General features: G+C 39.2%; 1 protein-coding gene across 5 annotated transcripts in view; it reads left to right on the forward strand.

Moving 5' to 3' along the window:
* LOC127430300 (synergin gamma-like) overlaps positions 1–27,102 on the forward strand; it is an 80,561-nt gene that overhangs the window by 12,019 nt on the left and 41,440 nt on the right. For 3 of the 5 annotated variants that reach the window (XM_051680014.1, XM_051680015.1, XM_051680018.1), the window contains exons 4-14: positions 5,235–5,362; positions 5,440–5,545; positions 5,784–5,895; positions 7,060–7,362; positions 14,010–14,285; positions 15,910–15,984; positions 16,082–16,278; positions 18,040–18,279; positions 18,373–18,506; positions 23,412–23,527; positions 23,788–23,850. In XM_051680014.1, coding sequence (XP_051535974.1) covers positions 5,235–5,362; positions 5,440–5,545; positions 5,784–5,895; positions 7,060–7,362; positions 14,010–14,285; positions 15,910–15,984; positions 16,082–16,278; positions 18,040–18,279; positions 18,373–18,506; positions 23,412–23,527; positions 23,788–23,850 — 1,750 coding nt within the window. The remainder of the gene's footprint in view (positions 1–5,234; positions 5,363–5,439; positions 5,546–5,783; positions 5,896–7,059; positions 7,363–14,009; positions 14,286–15,909; positions 15,985–16,081; positions 16,279–18,039; positions 18,280–18,372; positions 18,507–23,411; positions 23,528–23,787; positions 23,851–27,102) is intronic. The other 2 variants (XM_051680019.1, XM_051680020.1) reach the window with 1 other exon arrangement.

The following is a 27,102-nucleotide window of genomic DNA, read 5'->3' on the forward strand; positions in this document are numbered from 1 at the left end:
GATACTCCATGTAAATAAATAAAAAGTTCAATCAGGAAAGACCAGTGAATGAAGTAAAGATAATTGTTTATTGAACAAATAATGTGATGATTAGTCTTGGCAGAAAGTCTTCGGCAGTTCGACTCTAAAAGTGTGTTCACATCGAGGAGATTTGCGCGTTTGTTCTTGTGCCCAGAGCTGAGCGAAAGTGAGTGACAGAAAAAGAGTCCAACAGACACCAGATGAATATTGAGCTGCTGCTGTCTGAACACCAATAAAGTTTTTAATAAACACCATAGCGACTACAAAAACATTGATAAGAAGTTGTTGTTGTATTAAAACATCATCATCCAAAATTTTGGTAAGAGATTGAAATGACAAACCCGAAATAAAATGCTCACTGCTCATAAATCGTATTGACTACACACAAAACAAGAGAGATCTATTTTAGAAATATATTATATAGTAGCCTAATATATAGTAATCAGAATGACCGAGACTGCTACTAACCTATTTGATTTTTGTGACCATTAAGTGATCTATTTTATTCTGTCAGTATTGTATTCAATAAATATCAGCATTTATAATTCACCTGTAATTCAATGTCTAATTTTTAAAAATCCGAAGCAGCACAAAGAAACTTTTACCGGCACAAACCAGCACAAACGAAGCACAAACAAACGAGACTATTTTGGGTGAATTTGGAGCATGTGGGGGGGCTGAGTGACCTCAGAATGACCTATAAATATTATTTTAATATCTAAAAATCCGAGGCAGCACAAACGAAAATTTTTACAGCACAAACCAGCACAAACGGAGCACAAACGATTGAGACTATTTTGGGTGAATTTGGAGCATGTGGGGGGGCTGGTGACGTCATCGTCTATAATTCAGTGTCTAATATTTTAAAAACCGAAGCAGCACAAACGAAACTTTTACCGGCACAAACGAAGCACAAACGATTGAGCCTATTTTGGGTAAATTTGGATTATGTGGGGGGGCTGAGTGACCTCAGAATGACCTATAAATATTATTTTAATATCTAAAAAACCGAAGCAGCACAAATGACATTTTTTAGAGCACAAACCAGCACAAACGGAGCACAAACGATTGAGACTATTTTGCCGACGTTTTGCGTTGGGTGGGGGGCCAACTTTTACGCAGGTGCCGACTGCTTAACGTGTTAAACTATATTTTATTCTGTGTGCACGTCATGTTTAGAATACATTAGGTTTATTGTAGGCTACAATAAACTATCACAGGACTATTTTTTCTATACTATGACTACTTTTTTTGTTATTGGTTAACGTTCTTTACCGAACAGCTGTCATATTAGATCAGTGGCTAATGCATGACTGCACGTCGTGAAGTACGTTCAACTATTCAGTGCATATTTTTTCTCTCGTAGATTTGGCTTAGTCTACTTGTTAATTATTTTCAACAATGTCCTGACTGTTTTAATATGTTAATTAACTTTTACTTGGTGAATTATGTTTAGAACAGGCTATTAGGGTTTTGCTATTGGTCCTGCACCTTTCATTCAATTGTTTTCAATAAATTAACCTGTATTTGCAAAAGGTGAATGCGTGTCATGTTCTATATTTAATGTACAATGATGATAATGGAAGGCGAGCACGTCGCAGATAAATGCCCCTTTTCAGCGGAATTTAGCGTCGGATTTGGAATAGATAAAGTATTTTAAATATGTCACAAACACCATTTTTTTGACTGTTTTCTGAAGGTTGGTTTCTTTTTAGACTAATCGACTTGTCGACTCCAAAATTTTCATTTAAATGTCAATGAAATTAGTCGTTCTGCTCATCCCTTATGCATATACAGGTGCATCTCAATAAATTAGAATGTCGTGGAAAAGTTCATTTATTTCAGTAATTCAACTCAAATTGTGAAATTTGTGTATTAAATAAATTCAGTGCACACAGACTGAAGTAGTTTAAGTCTTTGGTTCTTTTAATTGTGATGATTTTGGCTCACATTTAACAAAAACCCACCAATTCACTATCTCAAAAAATTAGAATATGGTGACATGCCAAATCAGCTAATCAACTCAAAACACCTGCAAAGGTTTCCTGAGCCTTCAAAATGGTCTCTCAGTTTGGTTCACTAGGCTACACAATCATGGGGAAGACTGCTGATTTGACAGTTGTCCAGAAGACAATCATTGACACCCTTCACAAGGAGGGTAAGCCACAAACATTCATTGCCAAAGAAGCTGGCTGTTCACAGAGTGCTGTATCCAAGCATGTTAACAGAAAGTTGAGTGGAAGGAAAAAGTGTGGAAGAAAAAGATGCACAACCAACCGAGAGAACCGCAGCCTTGTGATTGTCCAGCAAAATCGATTCAAGAATTTGGGTGAACTTCACAAGGAATGGACTGAGGCTGGGGTCAAGGCATCAAGAGCCACCACACACAGACATGTCAAGGAATTTGGCTACAGTTGTCGTATTCCTCTTGTTAAGCCACTCCTGAACCACAGACAACATCAGAGGCGTCTTACCTGGGCTAAGGAGAAGAAGAACTGGACTGTTGCCCAGTGTTCCAAAGTCCTCTTTTCAGATGAGAGCAAGTTTTGTATTTCATTTGGAAACCAAGGTCCTAGAGTCTGGAGGAAGGGTGGAGAAGCTCATAGCCCAAGTTGCTTGAAGTCCAGTGTTAAGTTTCCACAGTCTGTGATGATTTGAGGTGCAATGTCATTTGCTGGTGTTGGTCCATTGTGTTTTTTGAAAACCAAAGTCACTGCACCCGTTTACCAAGGAATTTTGGAGCACTTCATGCTTCCTTCTGCTGACCAGCTTTTTAAAGATGCTGATTTCATTTTCCAGCAGGATTTGGCACCTGCCCACACTGCCAAAAGCACCAAAAGTTGGTTAAATGACCATGGTGTTGGTGTGCTTGACTGGCCAGCAAACTCACCAGACCTGAACCCCATAGAGAATCTATGGGGTATTGTCAAGAGGAAAATGAGAAACAAGAGACCAAAAAATGCAGATGAGCTGAAGGCCACTGTCAAAGAAACCTGGGCTTCCATACCACCTCAGCAGTGCCACAAACTGATCACCTCCATGCCACGCCGAATTGAGGCAGTAATTAAAGCAAAAGGAGCCCCTACCCAGTATTGAGTACATATACAGTAAATGAACATACTTTCCAGAAGGCCAACAATTCACTAAAAATGTTTTTTTTATTGGTCTTATGATGTATTCTAATTTTTTGAGATAGTGAATTGGTGGGTTTTTGTTAAATGTGAGCCAAAATCATCACAATTAAAAGAACCAAAGACTTAAACTACTTCAGTCTGTGTGCATTGAATTTATTTAATACACGAGTTTCACAATTTGAGTTGAATTACTGAAATAAATGAACTTTTCCACGACATTCTAATTTATTGAGATGCACCTGTACAGGTCAGCCTCTGTTTCTGAGACAGAATAGAAACTAGACATTTGCTGTTATTCAATAATAAGGTATAACAGAAACATCTAAAGGCCCGGGTATACTTCATTTTTGTGTGTTCCAGATCGGATCGCACCCGGTCAACCGCGTTGCCTTTCAAAGTATACTCTTCTGTATACTCTACAAACGAATTCGAATGCGTTCTGTGCTGATGACGAAATTTGCGTCACGCATACTTGGACCTTTAGACATACCTCTCATGTTAACATGAACTGTCATGCTTTTTTTCTTTTCCTTTCCTGTCCTTTACCTTGTAATTAAATGTGCTGCTGATCTCAGTTCTTTGTGGGAGATAAATTGTTATCAGAAGGGAAGGCATAGTTATCACTGCACTTGTCACATCTAGTGTCACATAAATCTTCCCGTTTGGCCGATTTGTTTCTTGAGGGCGATGAAAATCGCCTGCTTGCATGTGCAGTGACTGAGACATGTAAACAACCAGTCACAGTTTGTTTTGTTGTTACGTGCCATCGTGTTACTACAATAATAGACCGGTGTGCAACACAGTCTCATTAAAATTATCCGCATATCAGAGCCGCGGCAAACACGTTTGAGCTCAAAATGTTGAAGTGCTCGCCTGTATCATTCTTCCTCTCCTCAACAGTTCCCTGTAACTTTCTAATGATAAAAGGCAAATATCAGTAAAACTTCAATTATATAACATTTGCAAATATACAGATATCTCATTTAAACAGATGTAATTCATGAACCTCAGGAAAATCCAGCGTTTTCTTCCCGTCGAGCGCTCATCTAATATCTTCCTCTGAAGCGCATATTCTATCAGCAAGAATCAAAACTTCAGGATCAAAAGTTCCTCTAATTCACAAATCATTGCGGTCAGTCTGTAACAAGCCAAGCAGGTGATCCAGGCTGTTTAAACTGTCAGGAGATTGTTGCTGCTTGTGCTGGATCCGCACGAGTGTGTGAGTGCAACTTCAAAGTAAAAGTGCTTCACGTGTGCTATAAGTAAATGTATTATTCATACACTGTATGTACAGTTGGTTCGATTCAGTATTTTTTGAGTAAGTATGATTGCTAACGTGGACATGCCATCCATGGTTGCTGGATTACTGTGTGTACTGTTATTTCCTTCTTCCTAATGTATTAACAATTTCTTCATGTGCAAATAAATGACTAAACAGAAATCAGAAATTGCTATCTACCATTTTAAAATACAATAAATTTTTTTCGATTCTTTTTCACAAAGTTTTGTGTGAAATTGAGTAAATTTAGTGCTAAATAAGAGTATATTCATTTATTTATTTATTTTTTTTTTAGCAATTTTATGTTTGTTATTTACTATATTAAATTGTGTGAAATATTGGCATTTTATCTCCCTATCGGCCACTCTGCTCTCTGGATATTGGCATCGGCCAATAAAAAACCCATATCGGTCAACCACTAGTCACATCCTCAAAATTTCTCCCTTTGAGATGTAGCAACATTTTAACAGGAAACGATAAAACACTGCTGACATGTTATGATGTGACTTCTGAGACTTCTTACATTTTATTTTCCTCCTCATATTGATCCAGTCTGACTTCTGCAGTTGCATTATAGGTTTTTATATGTACATTATAGGAGATTGTAATATACTTATTTTCAAATGCATGGGTTGTGCAGATCTATGAATTTTTATTAAATTAGTTTGGTGGATGAAGGTGTTAACTATTCCTCAGTGTGGCTCTTTCCTGCCTCATATTAATGGTTTTGCCATTTTCATGTACATTGAATCACTAATGTCTATTCAGATTTGCTCATTGTCTTTCTGCTGTGTTTCTAGGGTGGGATGGCTATGGGCATGCAGACTCCCGGGATGCAGTTCATGGGTCAACCTCAGTTCATGGGCATGAGGGGCCCGGGGCCACAGATCTCTGCGGATCTACAGAAACAGATGGCAGAGGAGCATCAGTAAGGCTTTATATATTCACACTGCTGGAATGTTGTTTGTGCATCAAAGCTTGTCCCTGATCAGTGTGTGTCCACAGAAAACGGCTAGAGCAGCAGCAGCGGATGGTAGAGGAGGACAGGAAGAGGAGACAGTTTGAAGAACAGAAACAAAAATTGCGTCTCCTGAGCAGTGTCAAACCCAAGGTGTGCAAATACTTTAAAGGAATAGATGCAATCAAATCCCCAGAGATAAAAATCAAATCCAGTCTTAAATTGTTTCCCACTGAATATTCTGTTTTATTTGGAAATACGTAACATTACACAAGTTAAATGTGACTAACTCATTTTAATGTCCTTTGTCATGAATCCTTTTTAAGTTACTTTTTCTGGTATATCAAGATATCCAAACTCAGAAATCTACTATTTTGGTATTCTTGTACAGACTGGGGAGAAAAGCCGTGACGATGCATTAGAGGCCATCAAAGGAAACTTAGATGGCTTCAGTAGAGATGCCAAGATGCATCCAACACCATCTGCACAGTCTAAAAAAACAGGTAAATTCAATAACGCACATTGGCTGCCATCACGGCATTTGCTTTCCATGTCCCTGCTAATGATGTCAACAGTCACATCAGTGGACAGCTTTTGGTCGTCAGGAGCTGGAGGATGTTGTCAGGGGCAAACACTCACACTCAACTCGCATTTAAAGCTCATTCTCAATACGAACACACCACACCTTAAACCAACAGCCAAGAAGAAGCTGTTTTTTTCCCCCTGCAGCCACCAGGAGGCCCTCCAGATGTTTCCGTTGAGTGCGATATTTCCTTATGCTCTATGTAACACATTATCCTCCACCTTCACACTCTCACAGTTTCATTCCTCACACACCATCAGCCCAGTTGCTGCTAGCTTCACTTCAAACCTGCAAATGTGATTAATATCACTTACAGCATTTCTATTTGACTGATGCAATTGTTTTTTGTTTTGTCTAGTTCTGTTGTCTAGTTTTTCTGTTTAGTCTAGTACTCTAGGTGAATCTCCCAAAGAAATGTCTGGGTCACATTTTACCCCAAAACCAAATGATGAAAACAAATTATGCAATTATTGTTTGAATAGATTTTTTTAATTGTGACATTAATTTCATGACAGTTAAGCCTATTTCCCCTCCAAATTCGATTTACTGTAATGCTGAAAATCCTGTAATACAGTAATAAAAATCATCATGTTGGAACACGATTTTTACATTTAAAATCAGCCTGAATTAAAGGCTGTACCACAAATATCACCATGATTCATACTGTTGTACTTTTGCATAATTGTACTTTTCAAATATACTTTACAATTTATATTTGATTCATTCATTTTCATCTTGAAATCTGTTCTCATACAAATAATGTCACAATGCAAAAAATGTTCTGCACAGTCTCTTTTAATTTTGGGGTAAAATGTAACCTGGACATTTTTTGACAGTTTTCATGAGATTTACTCCGATTTACTCTGTAGTACATATATTTATTTCTGTACTAGGGATTAATATCCATTGACATTTTCCTTGAAAGGCTGAATATGTTTAGTCTGCTAAACAACACCGAAGCTAATGAAGTCCAGTACCCTTGGTTTGTTCTCTGTAAATACTGTTTCTCATTTTTCAGTCCGTCTGTTTGCTCATAACTCATGATGTGTGTTGTCTATTTCACTCTTTTGTTTGGTTTTTGCAGACTCATCGCCATCTCATTCGTCTGTCACCTCTCACTCCCTTTCCCCTGTTTTCCCCGACGACGATGACGAGTTTAGTGACTTTGTGCAGGGCCCTGTCGATACCTCTTCCTCATTCCCCTATTCTTCCCTCCCTCCATCCTCTTCTTCGCTGAGAGCCGCTCACACTAGCCAGTCTTTAGTGACGGGGCCCGGCCAGCACCCCCCCTTTTCCCCTATCCCTCACTCTCTTCCTCCATCTCTCCCCGTCTCCCCTGCCATCCAACACTCTAATGTCATCTCCAGTTCCCAAACTGCATTCCAAGGTAACTCCTCTCACTCTCTCTCCCTTTTTGTGTCATACCATCACTTGTTAGCTTTAGTAGTTAGCACCTGCTGCTAGATGCTGTAACAACATTATGTGGGCAAAAAGCATCTTTCTTTTTTGATGACCATTTTGATCTGAATTTCAGATAAAATTAAGTTCTTTGGAAGCATGGAACATGTAAATCACAAAAAAATCACTTATATAGCATAGAGGTGGATTGTATGCTGAATACAAAATACGCTTTTTTTTTTTTTTTACTCCCCTCCAGCCACAGTGGCTGGTGAATGCCCAGTACTACCAGCCACTTTTATATTTAATTTTGTCCAGTTTAAATATATAAAATAAAGAAAGAATGAAACGCTTTAAATGCTCGCATTCTGTGAGAAACGCTAGCACTGTGCACGCAAGCGGCAGAGCGCCTCTGAACAAACAGTGAATCGGACATGCATAAAAATAAACACAGAAATGAGATGACTGAATTTTTCCCAATTTGTCCGGTATTTATATAATTCCCAGACACATCGACCGGCACCAACAATTTTTTCTGGAAACCGAGACCAGACCCAACTGCCGCGTCAAAACTAATCTCTCTCGTTAAAATCAACGAAGTTGTCTATGTTGAAAGTGCTCGTTTGTTACATAAACTTGTGCTGTTGCTCGTGAAATAGATTTGTTTTCTGTTTTTTTCTGACTGCTGTAAAGAAATGTAATATAGAGTGATCAGTCACATGACTTTTATGTCTTGTGATTGACTCAAAATAAAATATCTCCTGAGTGCCTATGATGCAATCACGGCAGCATCGCAAGCTTGCTGTATTCTTGATGTCGAGTCTGGTATCTGTAGATGGTTTTGATTCAAATATGATGGTTATGAGGATCTGTGAGAATGCACAGTGTTTCTGACTCAGCCATCACCCTCCATCTCCCCTTAGTTTTGTCAGGTTACAGATGGCTTCCCATATGCTCTTATGAGTTAAGCTAGAGGTAATGGGCAGTGTGGGAAAACGTCACAGTTCAAACCATCTGCATTTTCAGTTCAGACTGAAATTCTATCGATAAACTAGCACACATGGCCTGTGCCAACTGTGCTGGTGCCCTGATTAGGAGCTCAAAGTGAGGCAGGCATGGAAATGTGTGTTTGAAAAACTGTTCCGGGTTCAGTACAAGTTTAGCTTTATCGACAGGATTTGTGGCGTAATGGCGATTACCACAGAAATTAATTTCAATTCAACCCTCAGGTTTTTAACCCTGTAAAGCCTGACATGTGAAAGAATTGTCAGAAAATACAACTTTTTTGACATTACACTGTCTTTAGTACCACTAGACAAAATATAAAAACAAATTGTAAAAAGGGAAAAACAAAATTACATGTTTTTTTATTTATGTATCATATTTAATACATTAGGCTTTAAAGGTCATATCCTCCTGAGGCCCAGCAGATCATTTTTGTCTAGGACATTTGTTATTTAAGTTTTTCTTAGCCCATACATGCTACAATGGTAAATCTTGGGGTATTATCAGAGGACTCCCTGGGCTTTTCAGAGATACCAAATGTTTGAGAGTTTGGCCATGACAACATCCTCTCTGTGGTCTATAAATATAGATTGAAATGTATCACAGTTCAATTCAGCACAAATCAAATACAATATGAATAATATTTAAGCAATATCACACCCAACATCAGCACTGCTGTAATCACAGCAGTGCTGATTTAGGGCAATATAGCACTATTGCGAGTGTGATATTGCTTATATACAACAGTTCAATGGACAAGTAAATAAAAATAAAAAAATTAGGAAAAACTGAGTGCGGTCATAAAAACGCATTTGTGCATGGAACTATTTTCCTACATGACGGATCAGAATCTGCCGTTGTTGGTTCAAACCAAATGATGCGTCCAAGCCTTCGTTAGTAATTCAAAAATGTCACTTCAGAAATAGTATCACAGCTTATGCTGTTTCTAACAAGTTATTGGATAAACGTTTGTGTGTGTGTGTGTGTGTGTGTGTGTGTGTGTGTAGAGAGAGAGAGAGAGAGAGAGAGAGAGAGAGAGAGAGAGAGAGAGAGAGAGAGAGAGAGAGAGAGAGATGGAGCGTATGCTATCACCTGTTGCCACTCCCAAGAAGAGATGCTGTCAGCTTTCTGAAGATCAGCTTTCTCAGTGGTAAAATAGCCGTCCAAGCTGGGGTATTCCTCTCTATGTCGCGGTAGCCGGTGCGCAAGAGTCGATCACTATAGAAACCACAAACTCCTCCGCCATTTGAAACAGTGTGTATCCAATGTGGAAACTCCGGTAAGAGGTAAGCGCCTTGAGTTCTGTAATCAGTCAGTCTGTTGTGTCTCTCAGCTCTGATGAGCCGTAATGCTTAAGTTGTTCGTTTAAAGCCGTTTAAAGCTATTTCCAAGCTTTAGTAGTGTAGTAGCGATCACGGAGCGCTGTTGTATGTAAACAGTGTCTGACGCTGATTCACTTCACATCACCAACTGGCTCATATTACACACAGAAATTATCTTTTGCCACCACCTGCTGGCTAACATATGTAATGTCAAAAAAAAAAAAAAAAAAAAAAAAAAAAGGCAAACAGTAGCTCTTAACACATCTGCACTGCTCTTACACTTTAGTTTAGAACCGCACGAACACAAGCGGAGTGATACACACAGTGAAGCGTCGGAGTGCTGATGGTGTCAAACCATCAGTGCTCATGGAACATCTCTCGTCCAATCAGATTCGAGGACCGGAACTAACTGGTGTGTGTATATATATATATATATATATATATATATATATATATATATATATATATATATATATATAAAAAAACAATTTTTTTTCAATAAACAATTTTTATTATGTGTATTTTATGCACCAAATTCTATATTGACATTTAAAAAAGGGAAATTGTAAAACCTTTTTTGCTGGGTCTCAGGAACTTATGGTAAGGTTAGGGATGGGCACGGGTACTCGGGTACTCGGACATGGCAGCAATGATCGATCATGAAAACGATGATCGATAGTGATCATGCATGATGTGACTTTTCACTTAATTCGAAATCCAGTAACAATTTCCTGACAACTAAACACAAACATGTAAAAGAGGAAGCTTATTTTTAATTTTGAGATTGATTACGTTGTGATTTTGAGGGGTACATTGATTATCAGAGATGTCTCATAGCAACCAAACTGATATACGATGCTGCAATGCTATCGTTACGATAATCAAAAGAGAGTGTAATTAACCATGTTTTGAACACCTGTCTCTGCAAAACGTTTGCTAAACACGTTTTATTATCATTTAATGTAAGAACTTTGACTCGTAAATGGATATTATTTAATAAAATTGAACGTTTGTCACTGACTGTAAACCTCGCTGCCCTGGGTGGCATCATGTTTGCGTGCATCTCGACGAAATGAATGAAAATTTCAGCACGAGTTTCTAATGGCACTTTTCAACTGCACGTTACGGTTCAACTCGACTCTGCTCGCTTTGCTTTACTTTTCTGAGCTTGCTTTTCCACTGCACTTTAGTGCCGCCTCAACGTGGGTGGGATTATAGGCTGATCGTCATAGTTGTGCCGCCTCTACTGCCGTGACATCATCTTAAACGCGACATAAACATTACTGACCATAAACAATAACACGACTGCTAGCTGTTGGCTACTAGTTCATTGTGCTGCATAAAGCAGTTGTTGCATGATGATTTTACACAAGTATAACTGTTAAATTGGCCTGGTTGTTTTAGAAGCAAGCTTTCCAGTAGCTGGTCAACTAAATAAAATGAAGCTTTCAAGCAGAATATAGAGTTAACGTAACAAAACCATCCTCCATCGTGGACTCCAACAACGCCGAATCCAGGGCACTCTCCCTCCCATTGCTTGCCGGTCTATTGCCATAGATAGCGTCCATTTGGTCGAACCACTTCCACTTTCTTCTGTTTGAACCACTGTTGTGGTCCTTGATGGTTCTGTAGTCACTTAAGTTTTTTTAAACTTTTCCCTACACTGTTTGTAGGTCTGGTGGTAGCCGTGTGTGGCCAACAGCTGAGACACTTCCTGAAAGACTTTTTCGTTTCGTGTCGTTTCGTTCGTCGCTAACGAGAGGAACGTCTGCACCTCGTTTATTGACCACGGCGTGGTTTTGCGCACAGCCATTTCTTTTTACAATTCGAAAGTCACGTGAACAAATGATATTGCTGTTGCTAACTTTAAAACTAGCAGGTTGATGTCCCATGTCACAAATCCAGTGACACTGGTAGTGACGATTCTCTCTGACCAATCAGTGATCTGTAGGGTTTTGACGTCACATTTAGTATCGGCTCAGCTTGCTTGGAACCTTGACCGAGGTGGTACTAAAAAAAGTATCAGGTACCAGGTGCTATCCACAGTGCAAAACCCCCCAAAAGCGAGCAGAGTCGAGTCGAGCTGTACCGTGGAAAAGCCCCATAAGTTAGATGTCCGATATAAAGTGTCATTCCGTTGCACTTTCCCCAGTTGAGTGGAATGCTTCATGAATCGCAGCAAACACAATACGGAGCATCGACGCTTTCCCCACAAGAGCAAACACTTGGATGCACAAACACACACACACTTACACACGCACACACACACTAGGCTGTATGGCAGTGGACTCAACGCGCTGAAGCAACGCATATACAACAGGCGAGTGTTTCAAACACTTTGACAGAGTGCAGCTAAATGGAACGGAATGCAGTGTCTTCAAAACTGAACTTCAACTTAACATGCATATTAAAAACGCGATGGTTATGGCGTCTCCTTGTTAAGCCAAATGCGATTTTAAAATAGACTGTTCAGACAGTCACTAAAAAACTGGAGCATGCTTACTAAGATTACTACGGTAACCTGAAGGAAGAACAGACAGACACACATTGTGCCCATTCTTTCTGAGCTGTGCAGTGAATCTTCACATAATGACAAAATATGATGCATTATATTTTGATTATGCAATCTTTTGTAAAAAATTTTAACATTTTACTTTATAACAGCCTACAATGATGAATAGATGATACACTGGAACAAGACACAATGCAGCAGCTATAGATGTTTGTCAGACATGTTATAATATATACAATTATGTACATGTCATTGCCCCTTGAGTAATTGACGAGTAATTAGTGTTAATAATTAGAGTACTCGAGTAGACAAAATGACCAAAATGCCCATCCCTAGGTAAGATGACATTATTATAGCTTGTAATGTAAAATAATGAGATCTTTATAATGACAGTGCAGGCTGCATATATGAAAATGCACATAAATATTAGTTCACACTTTAAATATATCCTATAAAATGTGTATGTCAGAATTTTTAAGCTCTGTGTTTTTTATTTTTATTTTATTTTTATTTTTTTCAAAAGTTTTTAAAAATGTTTTTATAGTGGGCATGAATGTAATGTAATGGTGATTGAGAGATACCTCAAAAGCCTGTTGAATTAACTTCATTTTTCAATGAAATAACGTACAATATTTTAACCAAGCACAAGTTGCTTATATTCAGCAAATACTCATTTTAAAATATCAGTAACGATATAATCATTACTGTTACTTTTACTTTATTAAAATATATCCCAACATAAGAGTCACTTTTCGCGCAAGTCTGCCGCCATTTTAAATGGATCGATATAAACATTGAAACCACTTTCTTTCACAAATAACCACCCGATGGTGCCATAAACATGTGAAACTTACATACCTTATGTTCTTTGACTTGAATGCTTGAACAGAGGGTGAAACAGGATCCATCAAACGTTGTTTCATTTTTGATACACACGACGTTACAGGGTTAAAAACAGCAAAAATTGCAGTTGTACTAAGGCATTTACAATGGAAGTACAATGGTCAATTGAATAAACATTAAAATCAAATGTAAAGTCACAACATGTAATTGTGTTTAAGTGTTGGCTTGAGAATAGTGTGATAAAATCACTCACTGACTTTGACTGTTTAAAGTTTTTTTTACTTCATGCCATTACTACATAAAGCCACAGTAAAACACTGGTTTGTGTTACGTGGTGATGACATGAAGTTAAAATTACTTTCGCACACTACATGCAAGGATACAGGAAAGGCACTGTTTACCAGGAGCAAACAGGAATTCACAGGAATTACTTCAAAAACACAACCAGAGATTCGTCCACCTAAAAAAGTAGTCCTATATCAAAAAAGATGATTTAGACGACTTCTCAGCTCAAATAGTTATTAGATTTGTACTTAAATACATTATTACTTTTATTGTTAAAGTAAATTAGCCAATTATATTATGCCTAAACGTTTACTGTTCTACCTCTAGGTTCTGTGAAAAAGGTCAGTGATTAAAATTAGTCAATGTAAGAGTGATGGCATTGTAATGAAGCAGTTTTCCCATTGTCATGGTTACTTACCTGGCCTTCTTTCTTTTAACCTTAAAAGCGGGCATTAAAGCCATTAAGGCACATGGTCATGTTTGATGTCACTAGTGCCACAAAATAATGACAGTTTTCCCTGTGTAGTGGGAATAGTGAAGTTTCTCAAAACATGTATGAAACCATTATCCACCTACGAATGGCTTACTTATAGTTGTCGCTGCTTATAAACCTGGGATAGGTGAAAGTATTTAAAAAAAAAGTCATAACCTCTGTCCCTAACTATATAGGCCCATCTCTGGAGGAAAAGATGTTCTCATCATGTGAGTTGACAGCTGATAAGAAGGCCCATGTTAGTTCTAAGCCAAGGCATGCTCTATCTGAGTTGGGTCCCAGAGCTCAGGTCACAACCCAATTTCACAGCAGCTCCAGATCCCGAAACTGGGCCCAAACTCAAGATGACTTCAGTTCTAATTTCATCATAGAGATGGCATCTGAGCCTCTTCCCATGGCTCAAGTGCCACCTGCGATGGAAACCCCGCCCTTCCAGCCCGCTAGCGCCAGCGGTGAGAAGAAAATGTCTTTAACTTCTGCAAGCTTCACAAAGTTAACACTCCATACTTCCTGCCCTGTCTCTTTTTGCTAATCACGGTATGCATCAGCGAATGGACTTTGAGGGGCTCTTGATTATCTTTTTAAAATCTTTATGGCTTTAAATCTCCATGAGATTATATCTAACTCTTCCCAATGAATATCCAAGTAACCAAATTTTTCATCTTCAACTCTCTGGGGTAGTGCAAAGCTCAAGAGTTAAACAGGAGAAAATGCATGGATGCACATGGTTTACACTTGAAGACAATGTGCTCACCCTAGCAAAGATTGTATGCTCTTCCACATGCATGTTCTAAATTTGGAGACTGTGTTATGGATCTGGTTAAATGAGTTTGTAACACTTCAAACATACAGTATGTGCTGGCTTTATAAGTGATTAAAAATGCCATATCAGCTTTCATTAGAGGGGTGAGACAGCTGCTCTTCCAGCAGCATGAAGAAATGTCTAGAGAAGATTTTCTGCCTGCTGTTTGAATGCACTTCTTTCTGTTACAGTCGTCATACCCCACTGACAGTGTACACAACCTAACATTTGTGCATGTTAGCTGTTTAATGTGTATATCCTGGGCTCGATCTCTTAACATAGGGTGCTAAATGAATTTTTCCACTTCTAGATTCTTTTCTCTCTGCATTGTTGCTTATTTTCCAATATGCATAAATGAAAATTCTGTCATAAGTTACTCACCAATCCTTAAGACTTTCTTTTGCGGAACGAAAAGATGTTTAGTTGAGAGTGAGTAAATGATGACAGAATTTTACATTTTGGTTGTACTATTTCTTCGTTAGAAACACCTTGGATTGATCACAGTTATCTATTTAATCTGTCAGCTGAACCTTTTGAAGGGATGACTTGTTACGTTATTTGCTACTGATGGTGGTTTAAAGTCCTCCTTTTGACACTTAGTCTAAAGGCCAAAGTATACTTCGGTTGTCCACGTTGTTGATTGGAACGTGCACAGAATGCTTCATCAGCACAGTTTCCGAGGACTGTCCATGTGCGAGGCAGATTTTTCGACTCGCGGACAATCCTTGTCTGTGCGCATTGTCAGCACGTGCGCCTGCGTTGACTGTACTAAAAAAGTATAACAAAGCAGTTCCAGTGCACATGCGTTGAACGCGTTTGTATTCGCTCTCAGTCAAAAGAGTATACATTGAAAGGCTGAGTGCTTGACCGTGTGCAAGGTGATCTGGAATGTAGAAAAATGAAGTATATCCAAGCCTTAATTTACTTAACCACAGGGCTCAGGGTTTTAGCGCAATTTTCTATGTGCACACTGGAAATGCAAATGCAGTCAGAGAATCAATGCTAATACAAAGCAAAACCTTCATCTCAGTATGTTCTGTCAATCTGTTTGCTTTGCAAACCCACCGGCTCTTGGCTCAAGACAGCTGAGCTGTTGGGAGAAGCAGTGGGAGTCTTTAGTGTATCTGTGCATGCTGCCAGTGGTACATCTGACAGTAGGTGTGGGGGAACGTCTGACTGTGCTGTAGACACATGGGATAGATGCTTGATCAAGCACTCTTAGATTAAGAGTCTACAAGCAGCAACTTACTGTTTTCCTTGTCCATCATAAACAGGTGTGGGCATCTACCCTCAACAGGACATGCAACCCATGGTGCCAGCCTGGTTGTACAATGACACCCTTATCCCAGGTATATATTATTGCAGCAGGCGTGCTCTCAACTTCATTGTTCTGCAAAGGTAAGTTTTATATTCCAGTATCTAATTCCAAATGATTGCTTTTCCCAGAGTTGTTCAGGAAGGTCCTTGAGTTCACCATGACACCAACAGGGATCGACACAGCCAAACTTTACCCCATTCTGATCTCATCGGGCTTGCCACGGGAAGCCCTCGGCCAGATCTGGGCCTTGGCCAACCGTACTACACCTGGCATGCTGACCAAGGAAGAGCTGTACACCGTACTGGCCTTGATCGGAGTTGCCCAGGTAATGACTGCAGTTTCCAGATGGTCACAATTTCACAAACTAAATATTGTACTATTTTACAGCATTACTATTTATCTGACGCTTTAATCCAAAGAAACTTTGCAGTACACTTATGACAAGGATAGTGCCCCTGGAGCAAGTTTCTCAAGGGCACAATCATGATAGTTTATGGTTCGACTCATGGGGGGCTTGAACCTTTTGACTTTTTGATTACTAACCCAGATCTTTAAACTCTAAGCCACATTACCCCAATGAAACCTTCAAAGCTTAAAAAGCATACAAAGCTATCCTAGCAGAATCTGGTCTAAAGGTTATTTTAGACCCCATTAATACATTTTAGCTCTTGATCACATTCCGATTGTTGTAATGTTATGACTTGGATGAAGCCCATGTGTATAATGCAGATTAGCCTGTTAGAGATCATGTGAAGTCGAATTGATGGGCAACTGGGGTGGGTGGCTGAGGCCCAGGTGAGCATCATAGGTGGGGAGGAATCTTTATCGGCCCTTACTCTACCTTGGCAGCTGCACTCCAGTGAGTAGGTCTGTCCGCAACTCACAGGATTCTTCCAGTAATAACACTTTTGTAATGCAAATTTTAAAGCTCAATGAGTGACTCTTCCAGTGCTTCGGTTTTATAGAGCAATAAGGAAAGGCCTAGAGGTGCTAGCAATGGCATTGAAAGTGGAAGCTGACTTGTGAATGAAATATATTAATAGGAATATTTAAGGCAAATACATCAGGCTGCCTCTTGGTGGATGCAGAATAGACAGCGGGAAGGAGGCCTATTGTCTGACAGCTCTGCTTTTAATTTTGGCTCGCTGATGAAAGACGTGCCGGAAATTCCGCGTTTATGCTCAAGGTTGAAGCACTCTCATCTAATATCCCACTTAATCATCATTGTGTGTCGGGACGATATCTGCTTAATCGAGTGTCTTATAGCAGTGCGTCATACCTCAGTCTAATGACTTCCAGTAATCAGCATTTATCAGTCTGCTTGCAAAGATCTGTGCTTTTTATTATCATTTATGGTATCACAAGGATTTAATGCTTCTTATGTAGTTATCTGGTAAACAGGGATGGTGTGGCGAAGTGGTTAAACATCTGAGCTGGTAACTCAAAGGTTGTAGGTTTAAATCCCACAGTGACTGATCAATGAATGATCAACATTATAACCTGGTGGAAGGCACTTGCCAGCAGAGGTTGTTTCAGGGGGACTGCAAAATTTAAGGCCAGAAATCTACTCGGATGCTAATTTTTGGCCAACGCATTGCAAGCGCACGACCCTATTGTACATGCTTAACCCTCTTGCCTTAAGCCTTATATATACTTTGGTTTTCTGCATGCTGGTATGTGTACTGCGTGACGCAAATTGATCATCAATGTTTTGAAAACACGCGGACAGTCTTCGTCCATGCGAGTCAACAGCGTGTGCACCATGCGTTGACTGTACTAAAGAGTATCACAAGGCACACCTGTATGGGCTCACGGTCAGAAGAGTATACTTTGAAAGTTTGAGCATGCGACCGTGCATGAGTTGTAACGGCACACAGAAAAACAAAGTATACCCTAGCCTTTACTGGGGCGATAACAAACCTTAGAACTATAGATGGCGATAGATTTTGCTTGAAATGTCTGTTCCATTAAACCACATGTTGTTAATCAGATAGCTAGCTATAAACATTTTGACACAAGCAAAAGTTACTGAGTGCATTTTTTTAGCTCCTTGGTCTAAGTTACATAGTGTGGTTGTATTTTCTAGAATGGTCTTACAGTCATGAGTCTGGACATCTTGAGTCAGTTTCCTTCCCCGCCTGTGCCCAATCTACCGGCCATGGCTATGGCCATTTCTGCTGTCCTGCCTCAGCACCAGCAGCCCATCATGCCTCAGACGCCCGTGTCAATGGCGATGCCCACCCCTGCTGCACCTGTCATGGGCATGACCCCAAACCCGCCCGCTCAACCACCCGCCAGCTTCATCACCAACTTCCCTCCAGTTCAGGTAAACATCAGACAATTTATTGCAGTCACTTAAACAATGTGTCATCTTTATAGGCACACTAGCTGATTTATATTCTCTGTTGTTCTGTGTTAGGCTGCCAAGGCTGATGATGATTTTCAGGACTTCCAGGAAGCACCCAAAGCTGGTGCCGGAGATGACTCATTTACAGATTTCCAAGGAGAGACGGGGGGAGTGTTCCCCACTATAGCGTCATCATCCCAGAGCGGGTATAAGCAACATTTTTCATCAAGCTAAGCCCTTGCCAACCTTGACATATTGACATGTGCCTGCAAAAGCACATTATATGTAATGCAAACTGCTTGGAGATATGTATCATAAAATATCCTGTCATCTCTTATATAGGACTGGGCGATATGTAAAAATTATTTGATCGATAATCACCTTAAAATACATTGAAATATCCGATTACATCGTCAACCCCCCTGCCGAGGGTCGGTGAATTCTTTGCTTGATTGATTTAACTTGAAACGTTTAATTCATTTATTGAAACACGAAAGACATTTCTAAATTCAAATTGCACTTTAAACAAAAAAGGCAATAAAATAACAAAGTGATCAAAAAAATCTTAAACACCTCCCCAATTCCAAACATTTACTGTCTCCAACGGCTCAATTTGCCATCACGCAAGCATCCGTCAACAACAAAAGGTGAAAAATGTATAATAGCCTACAGATTAAGAACTAAAGACAATCATAAATGTAAAGATAATAATAATAAAGCCTAATAAATTCCCTTGTGTTACCAAAAAAATGCTGCCAAACGTGTGTTCTCATCGAATTTTTGTTTGTATTGTGTTTTGGTAATACAGTTAATGCTGCCTATAGAAAATAGAACTAAATTTTAGGTTCAAGGTGAACGTGTCTTGTATTATTTTATGATTTAATCACTTTCGTCTTTGTTTCTTTAATACAAAGATTAGTGGTCGACCAATATATTGCAGAGGCCGCTAAATAGGCCGAAATTCTGACTTTTTTTAATTATCGGCATTGGCCGATAAATTTTCCTGTTTGGCCGATTTTAATTTGATTTTTTCTTGAGGATGCCCAAAATTGGTTGTTTGCATGTGTCTCATTTAAACAGTCCGCATATCAGAGCCATGGCAAACACTCTCCCTCTTTCTCCTCAACAGTTCCCTTTAACTTTTAACTGTCTTGTGTAATGATAAAAAGGCAAATATCAATAAACCTAATATCAAATATACCGTCTACTAATATGCACATATCTTGTTTAAACAGACCTCACACAACTTGAGCAGATCCAGCATCCTGTGGAGCGCTCATTTATTTACATCTAAAGCACATATTCTAACAGTCTCTCCTCAACGGGTCCCTGTAACTTTTCTAATGATAAAAGGCAAATATCAATACAACTTCTATTATATACCGTCTGCAAATATGCAGATATCTAATTTAAAAATATGTAATTCACAAACCTCATGAAAATCCAGCATCAGAATCAAAACTTCAGGATCAGAAGTTTCTCTGATTCACAAATCATGACAGTCACTCCGAGATAATCCAAACAGGCGATCCAGGCCATTTAAACTGTCAGGAGATTGCTGCTCGCGCTGGATCCGTGGGAGTGCGTGAGTGCATACTTGAATGGGGAAAGACCGAAATCTCCAAAAGATTTGGTCAAGATTACAATCAAAGAACTTATTTCAAATCAGCAGTAAAATCTGACAACACTGGTATCATAAATGGTGCATCTTTACCTCAGATTACGCAAAAAACCCAGCTTTTCCCAGCTTTATAGCTAATGCGCATGTGCGTTCTCGTGTTGATTGACAGGCGATATCTATATCTAAAAGTTGACTGGCTCTTTTACCTGTAAGGCAGGACTTCCTATCTACATCCGTTGACCGTTGTCTATAGTTGGGCATTCTAATATCTTCCATTCATTTTAATAGAAGTGGACCGTCTCTGCTAAATAGGCTCTGGTGCAACTTCAAAGTAAAAGCGCTTCATGTGCACTGAGTAAATGTCTTATTCACTATGCACTGTATATGCAATTGTTTTGATTCGGTATTTTTTGAGTAAGTATGATTGCTAACGTGGACATACCATCCATGGTTGCTGGACTAATGTGTGAACTGTTATTTCCTTCTTCCTAATATATTAACAATTTCTTCATGTGCAAATAAATAACAAAAATTTGATGACTAAACAGATATCTGAAGAAACTGCTATCTACCATTTAAAATACAATATTATTTTGAAAGTTTTGTGTGAAATTGAGTAAATATAGTGCTAAATAAGAGTTTATTCATTTTGTTTCCTCAATTTTATGTTTGTTATTTACTATATTAAATTGTGTTATATGTCAGCATTTTATCGGCCTATCTGCCATTACAGATATCGACGTCGGCCATTAAAAAACCCATATCGGTCGACCACTAACAAAGATATATATTACTGATCCTGCGTTCACAGTGCATACCAACTGCATGGAAATAAAGCAAACTAAACTCACAGCACCTCCCGAGATGATCAGAGATAATTTGCAGCATTCTCATAGACAACATTATTCTTGCAAACAGTTTTCAGAAGAATGAAACTGAGAAAAAAGAGTGAAAATTTTTTACATGCGCTTGTTCCACAAGACAGGCTTGCGCTGCACGCCTCTGAACAAAAAGCGAATCAGACACTGGTTTTGGCGGATTTTCTTTTGTCTGTTCTTAAAAATATAATAAAGTGTGTTTCTTGAGGCGCATGTCTTTGTGACTAACAGCATTTCTTATCGTGTGTCACTCCGAGACGTCTTACAGGTCACCCGCTTGTTGCGGGTAGATGAGCAAAATTACCCGTGCATGAAATACATTTGGACGAGGAGCTTACGAACTGGATTCAGCCTCGTCGCATTTTGTGGGTGGCTGGTGCAAGTTTCACACCCTGGCCACTGTTTAATATATTTGCCTACTTCCCAGATCCATGGTTTTGACATTTCCTCAACCTGTTATACACAACCTGTATACTAGGTTCCCATAATAATGGATTTTCTTTTAAATTGTGATTTCCAGGTGTGAAAAGTCATAGAATGTTCTGTAGTATAGTTTTTCTAGTTGTAGAATTTTTTTTTAATTTATAGTCTGCTAGCTTTAGAAATCCATTAGAAATTTTTATAAAATTACCTTTTTTCAAATCCTTTTCCAGTAATCACAAAGAACTGGAACAATAATGGAAATGTAATGGGAAAAGCGTTGATCACATGGGGTGGGAACCCTGAATGTTGTGTGTTTATTTTCATGAAGTTCTTCATTGGTCAGTAATAGACCAATATATCGACCTGGATTGTTAGTCAAATTATTTGGCCATTTTGAGATCATCAGCATCGGTTGATTGATTATTTGCCAATTAACAGAAGTGGTTATTCTCCCTAATGTTATTTATTTCATTAAAATTCAGCAATTTTGTGTACGTCTTTGGTGCTTCCGTTAAATTGTAATATATATATTACCATTTGATAGTTTGGCCACCCTGCACTCTAGATAAAATATTGTTACCGGTAGGAGTGTAACGGTTCTCGATAAAAAAAACGAACTGTACGGTTCGCCACCCACGGTTTGGGAAGCATTGGCACCGCGGTTCACCAAGTTTAATGATGCATCTGGAGCACAAGTTTTGGTCAAGAAAACAAAACGTCAAACAGACAGGTACAGTTACAACCTCCGCTAATGCACCTGAATGGATCTGTAAATGGATACGCTCCGCCTTTGTTTCACGTGATCCATGGTTTTGCCATTTCTCTATATTGTCGATCATCATCTGTTCGCAATCGGCATTGGGTTCTTTGTAAGACATCATTGATATCCAATTACGTTGTCCTATTGCCCAGCCCTACTCTCATATGATCTCTCATAGTAGTTTATGATGATGAGTTTATGCTTTTTAATTCCTCCTGACTTGATTCGCTTATCTGGAGGACAGAATTGCTCTTTGTTTTGTGATGGCTTGTAATAATCCAGCGCAACAATTAAACCCCACCATCTTTTATAATGAACCCATTTCAATGGACAGCTGATAAGCTCATCCCATTTTATTTCTGTTCACATCCTCATGGAGAGATTTTATGCTCCCAGGGAAAAGATGACAAAAGACAATTATGGAAAGCAGGGAGTGAGAGGAGGAATAGTGGAGAAAAGTATTTTCTCTAAGTGCCACAACCTCCAACATTCATTCACCTTCACTAAGCACAAATGCCTCTTTGTTTTAGAGGAATATTTTGTTTCTTGAGTGTGTCAGATCACTCGCTCATTAAAGCACAGAAAATGAGAAGTGGTGAGAATGATACAGGAAGTGAGGGTAGTGAGATCAGAGGTGTTCTCCTGTGCTGGAATATCACTCTGTTATGAGGGAAGTGATCCAAGATGGAGGTGAGGAAAGAGGGGTAGTGTACTGCTATCTCTTAAAACAGACAATCCCAATTTGCGTTTTGCAGGTATCTTACACACTAAAAAGAACTTTGCTGGTGATGGGAATGTGTCAACTTTTTAGATGAAACTAAGATGGTACACCACTATTGGCGCATACTACCTCATACATTTTCACACTGTTTTCATCTAATTCTTTAAACGTATTATAGGTCAAATTACTACCTTTATAATTCGTACTTATATGCATCCTTGCATTCGTTCTCCTCTTTCATAGTGCAAGGAGGTCTGGGCAGTATTATCGCATGTTTATACTGTATGTACATAAACACACTCCAAACATCAATAAATAGTACACCATCCAGCCAACTTTGGCATTTTAGTTTTGAAATATGATCATTTAGGATGCATTAACTTGCGATCTTATATATGACTATATGATGGAAAGTGAAGGAAAATGAAGCCTACATTTAGGACCATTAAGATTGTTTGCATTGTGACAATTTTTTCATAATTCTTAAGCACATTTCAACCCCCCCCCCCCTCATTACTGTAAGATTTTTTGATTTTGGAGTAAAATAGGACAAAGCCATTTTCTTGACAGGTTTCCTTAGAATCAACCAAAAGCATCAAAGAACAAAGAGAAATGTCTCGAAACAAAATCTAATGTTTTGGCTTGTCAACACAAGCACTTTGATCTCTTTTGATTGAGTTGGGGTTATGTTATGTCTGTCTCACACAGTGTTCCTGCCATGTTGACTCCAGTTTCTGGATCTTCATCCTCCTCCTCAGATAAATATGCAGTGTTTAAGCAGCTGTCAGTGGAGCAATCTGCAGACCCCACACCTCCTATCTCAGGTAACACACACACACATCCCTTGAGCATTCAGTATACACCTCATTAGCCCTCTGAAGATGGCAGATCTCTCAAAAGACTGCTGTTATATCAGTTTAATGTTGGAGACAGATTCTGTTTTCTAAATGCATTTGAGATAAGATGTGTTGTGCATAAATCAATTCTCCTATTAATCACTTCCTATGATTTTTAATATAGTCCAAAGTATGTCATTTTTACACAAGCTTTGGTTGTGATTTACTGTGTTTGTTATTTGGTCCAGATTCTGGGGACAAATACAGTGTTTTCCGAGAGCTTGAGCAGCCTTCAGGCAGAAAACCAGTTGGTAAGCAGACCCACATCTTAAACTGCAAGATCCCACTAAATTTTGCACTGCTCCTACAAAATTACATTTAAATCAGTTTTACAAACCTGTATACTAGGTTCCCATAATAATTGATTTTTTTAAAATTGTGATTTCCAGGTGTGAAAAGTCATAGAATGTTCTGTAGTATAGTTTTTCTAGTTGTAGAATTTTTATTTTTATTTATTTTTTTTTATAGTCTGCTAGCTTTAGAAATCCATTAGAAATTTTATAAAATTACCTTTTTTCAAATCCTTTTCCAGTAATCACAAAGAACTGGAACAATAATGGAAATGTAATGGGAAAAGCATTGATCACATGGTGTGGGAACCCTGAATGTTGTGTGTTTATATTCATGAAGTTCTTCATACCAGTAATAGACCAATATATCGACCTGGATTGTTAGTCAAGTTATTTGGCCATTTTGAGATCATCAGCATCGGTTGATTTCTCTGCCTTATTTGCCAATTAACAGAAGTGGTCATTCTCCCTAATGTTATTTATTTCATTAAAATTCAGCAATTTTGTGTACGTCATAATTGCTTCCATTAAATTGTAATATATATATTACCATTTGATAGTTTGGCCACCCTGCACTGTAGATAAAAGTATTGTTACCGGTAGGAGTGTAACGGTTCTCGGTAAAAAAAACGAACTGTACGGTTCGCCACCCACGGTTTGGGAAGCATTGTCACGGCGGTTCACCTCAAGTTTAATGACGCATCTGGAGCACAAGTTTTGGTCAAGAAAACAAAGCGTCAAACAGACAGGTACAGTTACAACCTCCGCTAATGCACCTGAATGGATCTGTAAATGGATATGCTCCGCCTTTGTTTCACGTGGGTCAACTTGATGACATCACTGTTCTACAAGCGTTGTGTGTAGTTGAAAATGGCAAGTGGAGAAAACGAGCTGCTGATAGAGAAGCCCCCTGTGTTTCTCCTTTCTGGGAACATTTTCTTTTTGCAGTCACTTACAACAGTGATGGTCAAAAGACGCTTACAAAACAGGCACTGTTTGCAGACATCGCTCGACACGAGTGCGCGTGGCTGTAATCTATTGCGAGCGTCAATAATGTGCTTTGATTAATGGCATTAAGATGCCATTATAGTAATACATTGATACATGATTAATCTTTTTACGCCAACATCACCCAGGGAAAGAGCCGTAGGTGAGCCGAAATGGCACACACTCCCTTCCAGTGCTAATTTGGACAGACATGAAGCAATAACTATAGTGTGGGATTTCCACATATGTTTAAAATACTTGAGCAGCATTATCACAACATCCCTCCTCGTATGCATTTTAATAGCAAGGTTATTCCTTTTATACATCATCAAGATGGTGCCACGGATGGCCGCCTCGGTGTGGAGCGCTCCTATTCTTTTGTTGTTTTTGTTTGTTTGTCCTGTGTTTAGCAATCTTTTTCCAATCTGTTTTACCAGGGACGAACTGCTGAACATTCGGCAGCATATACCAGATAATCTTTTCCCGGTTTTTGACTATTCGGACACTTTGCTGGACATTTTAGTCGGAGGCGCAGCTGTGCTGTTCAAGAGACGCAGGCGAGAGAGATGAGCCGGCGCGCTGGTCAGGCTCCATCGGTGCGGCTTTCGAACAGCCCTGCCAAGTATTCATCTAGCGAATCTCCGCTCTCTTCCTAACAAAATGGACTTAACTACATCTCACCTGTACAAACAAGGACTTTTCAACCTCTGCTGCCTTGTGCTTCACAGAAACCTGGTTGAGTGAAGCCATTCCGGACAGCGCATTACATCTGCCGGGCTTCCAGCTGTTCAGAGAGGATCGCATCGCAGATTTAACAGGGAAAATGAGAGGCGGTGGAACATGCTTTTACATCAATGAAAGTTGGTGTACAGATGTAACAACGTTAAAGAAGATGTGCTGTCCTAATTTGGAAGCACTCTTTATTAACTGCAAGCCTTTCTACTCGCCGCGGGAGTTTTCCTGGTTTATTCTGGTGAGTGTTTATATCCCGCCACACTCGTGCGTGAATGCAGCTCTGCAACAGCTGGCTGATCAAATCACAGACACGGAACAACAATAACCGGACTTAGTTATTATTATTCTTGGGGATTTTAATAAAGCAAACCTCACATGTGAACTGCCCAAATACAAACAGCACATTTCATGCCCAACCAGAGACAGAAATATACTGGATCATTGGGACTTGGAACTCTCTGATCACTGTCTGGTTCATCATCTTCCAACCTACAAACAGAAACTAAAATCTGCTAAGCCTGTAGTAAATACTGTAAAGAGATGGACCAATGAAGCAGAGCTGGAACTACAAGCCTGCTTTGACTGCACTGATTGGAGTGTTTTTGAGGCTACAAACACCAATCTGGATGAGTTCACAGATACTGTTACATCATATATCAGTTTCTGTGAGGATATATGCATTCCTACTAGGACTTATTTAACATTCAACAATGACAAACCATGGTTTACAGCAGAACTCAGGCAGCTTTGTCAGGCGAAAGAGGATGTTAACAGAGGTGGGGATAAAGTCTTGTACAATCAGGCCAGGAACACACTGAACAAGGAAATCAGAGTGGCTAAGACTGGTGTTGGCCCACCTGAAGAACATCACTGGACCCTTTCTAGATCCCCTTCAATTAGCTTATTGAGCAAACAGGTCTGTGGAAGATGCAATCAACATGGAATTGCATCATATCCTGCAACATCTGGACAGACCGGGGACAAATGCAAGGATCCATTTTGTGGACTTCAGTTCAGCTTTCAACACCATCATCCCAGCTATTCTCCAGACTAAATTACACCAGCTCTCTGTTCCCACATCTATCTGTCAGTGGATTACCAGATTTCTGTTGGACAGGCAGCAGCTTGTGAAGTAAAAGGCTGGAAAAATCACTCTGGACCCCACTCACCCTGCCCATACCTTTTTGAAGTGCTGCCTTCAGAGCTCTGAGCACCAGAACTGTCAGGCACAGGAACAGTTTTGTCCCTCAGGCTATCCATCTCATGAACAGTTAAAACTGCCCCATTGAGCAATAATTATTTGCAATTCACAGTTTAGTCTTTTTATCCAACACATCCAACCTCTTCTGCCATTACATTCCCTTGCACTGTATATAACAGATTTGTATTTACATTTGCACTACGTGTGTGTGTGTGTGTGTGTGTGTGTGTGTGTGTGTGTATATATATATACAGGTGCTGGTCATATAATTAGAATATCATCAAAAAGTT

Source organism: Myxocyprinus asiaticus, chromosome 39 (assembly GCF_019703515.2).
Source record: "Myxocyprinus asiaticus isolate MX2 ecotype Aquarium Trade chromosome 39, UBuf_Myxa_2, whole genome shotgun sequence".
NCBI lineage: Eukaryota > Metazoa > Chordata > Actinopteri > Cypriniformes > Catostomidae > Myxocyprinus > Myxocyprinus asiaticus.